This window comes from Sinocyclocheilus grahami, unplaced genomic scaffold (genome assembly GCF_001515645.1).
Source record: "Sinocyclocheilus grahami isolate Dianchi unplaced genomic scaffold, SAMN03320097.WGS_v1.1 scaffold118.1, whole genome shotgun sequence".
NCBI lineage: Eukaryota > Metazoa > Chordata > Actinopteri > Cypriniformes > Cyprinidae > Sinocyclocheilus > Sinocyclocheilus grahami.
In genome coordinates, this window is record NW_015505297.1 from 337,193 (window position 1) to 347,514 (window position 10,322).

Genomic DNA, 10,322 nt, shown 5'->3' on the forward strand with positions numbered 1-10,322 from the left:
AATGATTCAAGTATCATAAAATTATCCCATGCAACTCGTTCTGTATTCCAAGTGTTCTAAACGCATACGGTACCCAGATAACACACACAGGTCTGCAAGATGTCTGTTAAAGATCTCTTCATCTAGAAAGCATCTGCTGTGTACAGACATCTGATAGACATCTTTAAGATGTCAGTTTTACATTCATTCTAAATCATAAGCATCTTAAAGACATCCTCTAAACGTCTAGACAAAATTCGTACTGTTTGTCCCTCTCTGGTGTCTTTGGACTTGTCTAGCAATCACCTTAGTTGGCCTTCAAAGTCTCCTTAACGCTCCAACTACAAAACAGTGATGAACTCGACTCAAGCAAGATATTTAAACTCAAAGGGAATTTGAAGGTACTTTTCCTGTAATAGGTTTACTGACAATTCAGACCTGTACTATTGCTTTCCAAGCTTTCAAATCTGATAACAAATGGAAGGAAATACTAGTACAAATAAGATGTGATTGTTTTTTTTAAATCAATTAATCAATTTTATTACTCCTAAAAGTGATAAGGAAAAGTGTTTGTATATGTTACAGCATCATATCATAAAGATTTCAAATTGCTTAGAGTGATGACAAATTTCTGACATTATTTTTTCATGCCTCATTTTTTATTATAGCCTATAGCTGCATGCAGTCACATGATAATATTGCAGTATCTCACAGGAAAAGCTGTTTTAGAAGCTCATTTGCACAAAAGTTGAATTGCTGGATGTGTCACCAGCCATCTAAACAAACTGATAATGATCGCTGTTATTGTGAACATGACTTGTTGCGTTCTGTAATGTTTGAAGTTCCTCTTGTTCTTCATGAGAGGCTGTCAGTCTTTGACAGTCTTGACGATCTTTCTGCAAATCGTCTTTATTGCTGATTATTTGCAAAATGTAAGAAATTATGAGTTTGAAATATGGTGCTGATGGACCAAGAAACAGACCAGTAAAATATGAATTCAAGCATACTTTATAAAAATATCTCCAAAACGAGTAAAAGAGCAAAATCAGGTCACAAAACATGATTTTTCCCCCACACATTTTACAGTTCAATGCAAAAAAGTGGTCTAAAGTTGTGTTCACAGCAAATATGCAAATTGCAAGTAAACTGATATACAAAACCACAATACTCACACCTTTAGCTCTAGTGCAGAATTTCAACAACTTTTCCAGCTAAAGCAAACGCTCAAGGGCTTTTCACACTTGAAATAGTTAAAGGGATAGTTCACCCAAAATGAATCACCCTCAAGTTGTTCCAAACCTGTTTGAGTTTCTTTCTTCTGTTGAACATAAAAGAAGATATACGGCTTATTTTTTTCGGATCACAAAAGAAGACAATATAAAAAAATGCTTGCACTTTTCCATTCAATGAATTGTAACCTTCGTCAATCTTTTTTACAAAAATGATTCAAGTATCATAAAATTATCCCATGCAACTCGTTCTGTATTCCAAGTGTTCTAAACGCATACGGTACCCAGATAACACACACAGGTCTGCAAGATGTCTGCAAGATGCATCTGCTGTGTACAGACATCTGATAGACATCTTTAAGATGTCAGTTTTACATTCATTCTAAATCATAAGCATCTTAAAGACATCCTCTAAACGTCTATTTGGCATCTGATAGAAAACATCCTATAGACGTATTGCAGATGAACATTCTAACACCGCATCGTTTCAAAAAGTGGTTCTAACTCAGTTTCTAAATTACAAGTGTGAAACGTTCCTTTACCCGGGGTTAAAAATTGAGTTTAGAATGACAGTAACTCAGGGTTAAGTACAGCGTGAAAAGCCCTTCAGAAACAAACAAACAAACAAAAAAGCCTTGCACATTTCTTAACTTTATCAAAGATTCCTTAACTTTTATAAGGTCATTAACTCCATGCCTATTTCTTGCAAACACCAATGTTAACACAGATGGTTCTGGCGTCATCAGTAGTTGAAAGTTCTTCGATCAGAGTGCCCATGTACTTGTTCACAAACTTCCTACACAGTGATTTCAGGAAGCCAATCTGATCACAGATCATGCCCAGCTTCTTTTTAATGTCATCCTGTAGGAAAGTGACCAGCAGATTTAACATTAAGCCATTAGTCTAACATGAATTTGTTTAGTAAAGCATATGAAACAATAGGCTACTGTTACCAACCGCAGTTGTCCCATTGGAGATTCGTTTTTTCAGCTTCCCCATGGCCCACTTGCAAGCCCAGCACAATCCAGGGAGTTGTTCTGTTTGTATCTCACCCTATTAAGAGAACAGATATAGAGTCAATAGTTTAGATACAGTATGCCAATTCGAATCTAGCAGTTCAAAACGGACATGAAGACTAGCTCAATTGCATCTTGCAAACACTCTTTTTCAGTATATGACAAAGATCTGACCCCTTATCGTGATCGATGCAACAGTCAGACTGATTAATCAGCTGACAGTTATTTAATTGTGTTGTTTTTTTGGTCAATGTATAATTGTAAATTCTTCCACCATCATATAAACAGATCGTAGTTTTCCCATTTTCAAATAGCAGTTTGTGGATTTTTTACGCAGTCATGGAAAACTTGGAAAAAAAGATTTCTTGAACAATAATGGAAATGAATGCAATCTTAAAAAGACATGGAAATTTATATATTAAAAATACATTTTTGAGCGCTAATTATAGATATAATACACAATCTGGTGAAAGCTGTTCACTGTGCTTCTTTACACGTGAACATAAAATGGGATCATGGTGAATGTTCATGATAAATGAAGTTAAGAACTCACAGAGCTTTCTTCAAGTTCATTTCCAATATATTCTTCTTTGTGCATTTCCCAGTGAAGAGCACAAGCTGTGAGGAAAAATGCATGATAAATGTAGTACATACTATGCACTAAATGTGGGAAATTAATATAATGCATGACTTTAGTTAAACAGCGAGAATATAATATGTATATTTTGGGCACGGACGATTCTCCGCAGCATCTTGTTTGGCAAAAAAAGTCTGAACACAATGAGACTGAAAACTCTCTGCTTGTTGTAGGTCTTTGGTGCCACTCTTTTTAAAACACAGTTTTTAACCAGAAACCACACACGAAAAGAGACCAGTAGCACCCTTAGCATGTGAAGATGTACAGTCACTCCTGGCACTACTTTTTTTTTTTTACAACATCCTGTATGTGATACTTAGGGTGCCATTTGTGAAAAAATCAGAGGGTGGGTTTTTTTTGATTGATTTTTTTTTTTTAGCTTGAAAATAAATCACAAACCACATTTCTTAATTTCTAGGAATGCAAAAAAATTGAATAGTTCACAGTTAATTGTTCACAGGGCTTTGTTGTTGTTTATGTGACAATATCATGATGTCAGATAGTAATAAATACGATTGCACTCAAATTGAATGTTCTGTCATAAGGTACTTCCAAAAATGCTGTGGTACTATCATGGAATGTGTATAATGCAATACAATAACTACCATTAACTATGCACTAAACAACAATGCTAAAAAATATTTCATTCATATTTATAAAATACTTCTGACAAAATATCTATCTTATACTATGTTATCACTTTAACAACCAGTCAGTAACTTATTAGTTAGTTGTGCATTTGTTTCAGTTAAAATAACCCACACATAACAATCTTTTTTTTTTTGTACTAGAGGTGTCAAACTCAGTTTCTGTAGTGCCACAGCCCTGCAGAGTTTCGATTCAACCTTCATTAAATGCACCTGATCCAGCTAATTATGTCCTTCGGGCTTATTTGAAAACTACAGGCGTTTCAGTAATGCATATGAATGAATTTCACTAATGTTGATATACGTGCTAATTTCACTAGTGTTTGCAAGAGGCTTTTCAATAATTATGGCCTTTATGGCCCCTCATACTGTACTGTATGAGGACCAACTGTAAAGAACCAACTCATTAGAATCCTTCGTTCTGTATTCGGACTACACTGTTTTATTTTAGTATGGAATTCAGTAGAATTCACATAAGAATCTATTAAAAGAACCGAGCATCATTGGGTTTAGTTGTTTTGTGTGTGTGTGTGTGTGTGTGTGTGTGTGTTTTAAACCATCATCCTCTCCTTGTTAGAGAGTAACAAAACCTCGCCTCACCGGTCCAAATGACCTGAAGCATTAAAATTACACTTATTTTTTGGTCCAGAGAGCTTATATCAATCCATTGTGATAAAATATTATCTTTATATATAGTTTTTTTGTGATTTTTATTTTATTTACCTTTAAATTCTGTATTTTATTATGAAAATAAGCATATTTGTTTACTTTGTTTCACAAAAACAAAAAAGACATTGTAAAATATTTCATGCATTGGGTCTGATGCTCCCTTGTGGAAAAGAAATTACATTAACTTGCATTTTATGTTTGCTGCAACTAGAGGGGCCTATAGGATCTCTATGGAGATTTTTTACAGAGCAAATCAACTGAAATATGGAAACATACTCCAATTTGAAACTTTGATTTGTTATCATTTTTATGCATTCAGATATATATTCAGACAATTAATTTTTACATTTTGTACATATACATACAAATATGATGTATTTATACAAGTTCTTTCTGGTCCTCGAATCTGATTGGCTGAGAGCCTTTTCCAGGAGTGCAATATTCTAGTGATAAGGGAACTCCAACCATTTCACCGTTTGTTTTTTAATAATTATTATTAAATAAATAATATTTTATATAAATAATAGTAGTATTTAATAATAGTATTTAGGCCCAATCCCATTTCTACCCCTCAGGTGTCTCGATTCTCTTTTGGTTGGAGGGGTAGGGGGAAGGGTCAGATAGCCGTTCAAATGAAGATTTTTCGGGACCCCACTTCAAATGAAGGGATATGAGAATTATCTCAGCGTACACCGGCTACAGCGGCAACATGGTTGCCCGAGCAAACAAGAAGACCCCTTAAACCAGGGCTGTCAAACTCAATTCCTGGTGGGCTGGAGCCCTGCAGAGTTTAGATTCAACCCTAATCAAACACACCTGATCCAACTAATCAAGGCTTATTTGAAAACTACATGGTATGTGTGTTGGAGCAGGATTGAAACAAAACTCTCAAGGGCTCCGGCCCTCCAGGAACTGAGTTTAACACCCCTGCCTTAAATGTATGTATTTTTGGCATTAATAACAATTTTAATGAAAAATAATAATTTGTTGTATGTTACATTCAATCTTGTTTTCATATTTACGGTAATGTTCTTCAGAAGAAACTTTTGCAAAAAAAAAAAAAGAAAAAGTTTTTTAATGTTAAACCATTAACTGACTGCATGATAGTCCCAGAACATATTTTCATGTCTGATCAGGGCCGTAACCACCATAGACATTGAGGGAGACAAGTCCCCCCAATAATTAGAAATCGCCAAACTTTTTTTGCTCAAATATGGCCATTTTGAGAGAGAGATTAAAGTTGCATGTGTGAATTACGTGTGTCTCTCTCTCTACAATGTGTGAGTTAATCGTTGCAGGAAAATATAATGTAGCAATTCAGTATTGAAGCATTGACAAATTTCTTTGCTCCTGGATGTTTGTGTGCGCGCGATCTCTGATATGTGTGTGTCAATGAAAGCAGCGGATTAATATAGAATGGTAATTAAAGGGCTCTAATGCACACCAGTATTCAGACAGACCATGGTGGCGCCTTAAGATAACCAAAGGCCCCTGGGCTACAGCATTACAGTAGGCCCCCCGACCCTAGAAAACCTCTTTTTTTTAAAGGGGTCATATGATGCGATTTCAAGTTTTCCTTTCTCTTTGGAGTGTTACAAGCTGTTAGTGCATAGATAAGATCCCTAAAGTTGCAAAGACTAAAGTCTCAGGGCTCTAATGCACACCAGTATTCAGACAGACCATGGTGGCGCCTTAAGATAACCAAAGGCCCCTGGGCTACAGCATTACAGTAGGCCCCCCGACCCTAGAAAACCTCTTTTTTTTAAAGGGGTCATATGATGCGATTTCAAGTTTTCCTTTCTCTTTGGAGTGTTACAAGCTGTTAGTGCATAGATAAGATCCCTAAAGTTGCAAAGACTAAAGTCTCAAACCCAAGAGATATTCTTTATAAAAGTTAAGACTCGTCCACGCCCTCCTAAAACGCCTCGTTTAAACACGCCCCCACATGTCTACGTCACTGTGCAGCACGATACGCAACGCAACGCGTAAAAAGACAGTATAAGTCATTATAATGAGTAATTATGTCCCCACTGGATGCAACAAATGCCTCGTTTGTAATGGGTTTTACTGTTTTTGTGTCGTTGCGCGGTGCTGGGACACGGCATCACAGTATGGTGAGGGGTGTAACAATTCCGTCACACGCTTGAGGTATTCGGCCAATCACAACACACTGGATAGCTGGCCAATCAGAGCACACCTCGCTTTTCAGACCGATGAGCTTTGTAAAAATCGATGCATTTCAGAAAGGCGGGGCATAGAGGAGCAACAATAATGTACAGTATGTGGAAAATAATGTTTTTTTAACCTTAAACCACATAAACACATTGTATTACACCAAATACACAAAATAATGTTCTTTTTAGCAACATCATATGACCCCTTTAAGCTTCCCAACAATTATTTGTCAAATTTCGTTTTTTGTTAATATGCCAGTTAACATTCACAACACTGTTCTGCGTAAAATGTGAATATAAGCGAATATTCAAATTCACTTTTTGCCACAAGGTGGCGCTTGTGGAACAGCAGAATTATATAGCCGTTACATAAAGTAAACACTACGTTATTACAGGCATTATACGAAGGTAATATGAAAGGAAAATGCCATCAAAACTTTCCTGGCTGAAATGTGAGTTTACAGGTATGATTTAAACACCATAAATCACACAAAATATTAGTTATTCATCATCAGTAGATCAAAACAACAAGTCATGTTGGCATAAATGTGGGTTATTTGGTGATTGCTAATTGCGTTTTTATTTTGAAGCATGACGTGCTCACGTTTAATTAGTTAAATCACAGCCATATAAAGTTTAATGATCACATTTAAGCAATAAGATAATTCCTATTTTTCCATCCCCAGATTTAAAATTGAGACTTTGAAGCAGCACTATTTATGTAACACAGATGACACACAGATTACATCCAAGCAAGTTACTGAACTCTCACTGTATGACATTACAGAACGTTGTCCGGTCCAGTTCCTTTCACACAGCAGTGTTGTGTTTCTGTTAATCTGTGTGTTGACATAAAGATACTCTCGTGCTGTGGTTATTTATTAGCGAATGCATTGAGCATTCTGCCTACAGTATAGATGTAACATGTGGAACATACCAACTATACAAACTGTGTGGGGGGAACCTAAACTAAGCCATTCACTATATAAGCTACTACAACCAGGGTGTCGCTGAAAATGAGTGTGTAAGTTTGTTTATAAAACGCTGTTGTCACTGCTGCAAACTCCCATATAAATAAATAATTATTCAAAAAATATAATTTCCCTGCAGCAAGTGGGCCCTCTTTCCAGTGTAGGCCCCTGGGCTTCAGCCCCTTGAAGCCCGTGCATTAATGCGCCCCTGGCAACAAGAGACTGCTTTTATGAGTGAGTCAGCAGTAAAGAGTTTTATATTAAAAGAGACTCAAACAGGGTTGTAAACAAGGAAGTTATTTTTACTTTAAACAACAGCTTGTAAGACGCAGCCAACAAATGCAGTGAGCAGCACTGTCACCAGAAATCACCCTTAACAGATGAAAAGATAGTACGACAAAGATATTGCTCTCTGAATGCTGTATCAGATGCAGGTAATCACACTGTCTCGGTCCATCTCTCTCTCATAATGCTCCACATACAGTCATGGCCAAAAGTTTTGGCAGTGACATATATTTTGTGTTTTGCAAAGTTTGCTGCTTAAGTTGTTGTGGTGTTCATTCACATTGTTTCTAGATTATTGTGTAGAGTGATCAGATGCATATTAAAACATTGCTAAAATCTTCATTGGCCAAAAAATGAACTTTTCACAAAAAAACTAATTTAACTGTTTTTTGATCCTGACACAAAATGACCAGCTAACATTAATTGACTAATCATATCAGCAGCACATGTGAAAGTGTGAATGAGTACTAGTCAGGTTAATCACTATCATACTAAATAGATTGTAAGAGCAGACTGGTTGCTATAAAAGGAGGGAAGAAGCACTTTCTTGTTAGCAATGGTTACCTCCAAAGAAACACGTGCAGCCATCATCGCTATGCATCAAAATGGCCTCACATGCAATGAAATTATTACAAAGAATATTGCACCCGAAATAACCATTTACCGGATCATCAAGAACTTCAAGCAGAGAGGTTCGACTGCAGTGAAGAAGTCTTCAGGATGCCCCAAAGTGTCCAGCAAGCGCCAGAACCGTCTCCTCCTGAGGAGGCAGCTACGGAATCATGTCAGCAGCAGTGCAGAGCTTGCTCAGGAATGGCAGCAGGTTGGTGTGAGAGCATCTGCATGCACAGTGAGGCCAAGACTTTTGGACAATGGCCTAGTGTCAAGAAGGGCAGCAAAGAAGCCACTTCTCTTCAAGAAAAATGTCAAGGACAGACTGAAATTCTGCAGGAAGTACAAGGATTGGACAGCAGAAGACTGGTGCAAAGTTATTTTCTCTGATGAAGCTCCCTTCCGACTGTTTGGGACATCTGGAAAATCGATTGTTTGGAGAAGAAAAGGTGAATGCTATCGTGAGTCCTGTGTTGTGCCAACAGGGAAGCATCCTGAGACCATCCATGTGTGGGGTTGCTTTTCAACGAAAGGAGTGGGCTCTCTCATAATTCTGCCCAAAAACACTGCCATGAATAAAGAATGGTATCAAAACATCCTGCAAGAGCAACTTCTTCCAACGATACATGAGCAATTTGGTGATGATCTGTGCATTTTTCAGTATGATGGAGCACCATGTCACAAAGCAAGAGTGATAAGAGTGATAAGAGTGTGGCTCGAAGATCATTACATTGAAATTTTGGATCTGTGGCCAGGCAACTCCCTGGATCTCAATCCCATAGAGAACCTGTGGTCAGTCCTCAAAAGACGAGTGGACAAGCAGAAGCCCACAAATTGAGATAAACTCCGAGAACTAATAAGGCAAGAATGGATCACCATCAGTCAGGATTTGGCCCAGAAGCTAGTATCCAGCATGCCAGAGCGAATTGCAGAGGTTATGAAGAACAAGGGTCAACACTGTAAATATTGACTTATTATATATTTTTGCCAATAAAAGCCTTTAAAACTTATATGCTTATCATTGTTTTTCAGTATACCATAGAAATCTATCTATCTATCATCTATCTATCTATCTATCTATCTATCTATCTATCTATCTATCTATGTATATCTGTGGGTGTTGTCTGTGTATGTATGTGTGTGCTCTGCATTGGGGATATTCTATAGTCTCATCCCTTCATTTATGTATGTGTTTTCTGATTCGGATTTTGTATACAAATAAAATTAAATAAAAAGCTAAATTGATATATGATAGGTGAAATTGACCTGAGAAGTTCTATTTTTTACACCCACAAAAAGTTTTTTTTATTTTTTTGGCGTTTTCCCATTTCAATTGTGAGAGTTTTGCAAGATCTTAGACCACTTTATTTTAATTTAAAAAAAAATTGTTTTGTTTTAATTTTGTGTGAAATGACCCGAGGAGAGCTGGATCTGAATAAGAAATGGTTCTCAGTTCCAACTCTAGTTGTTTTGTGTCCACTCTCTGGTGTCTTTGGACTTGTCTGGCAACCCTTCTGTGACCTCAGTCGGCCTTCAAAGTCTCTTTAACGCCCTCATGGAGGCCCAGCGACCTTTGACCCATCTCAATCTTCAAGGTATTTTCTTTTCCTCCATTCAGGTTTAATCGCCAGTGTCTTGTCAGCTCGGATAAATAAATTGTCATTTTATTGTGTATTTTGCTTTTGTATCCTGCCAGTGGTTTGATTGGTAAAAATCTGCGCTGATAACAGAAAGGTTGTAGGTTCAAACCACAAAACAGTGACGAACTCGACTCAAGATGTTTTAACTCAAAGAAATTTGACGGTACTTTCCCTCTTGGTTTACTGACAATTCAGACATGCTATATGCTATTGCTTTCTGAGCACCTGATCAAAAATGGGAGAAATTTCTAGTATGGATATGATGTCATTCAGTTTTCACAAGTAACCAATTGTATTTTTGTGAAAAGGGAAAGTGTTTGTACAGTATTGCCAAATTATATTATGGAGTAGATTTCAAATTCACTCAGAATGATGTTGCCATTGTTTTCCCTGTCTCATTTTTTTAAATGGCATAGCTACATCATAATCTCGCAGTAGCAGCATCTTTGCAGTATCTCACAGG

General features: G+C 36.9%; 1 protein-coding gene across 1 annotated transcript in view; it reads right to left on the reverse strand.

Annotated features, from left to right (window-relative positions):
* Positions 1–1,904: 1,904 nt before the first annotated feature.
* LOC107589655 (antimicrobial peptide NK-lysin-like) overlaps positions 1,905–10,322 on the reverse strand; it is an 8,493-nt gene continuing 75 nt past the window's right edge. The window contains exons 2-4 of the mRNA XM_016278158.1: positions 2,778–2,842; positions 2,166–2,261; positions 1,905–2,069 (exon numbers count right to left, since the gene is read on the reverse strand). Of these exons, the coding sequence (XP_016133644.1) occupies positions 1,905–2,069; positions 2,166–2,261; positions 2,778–2,842 (326 nt within the window). The remainder of the gene's footprint in view (positions 2,070–2,165; positions 2,262–2,777; positions 2,843–10,322) is intronic.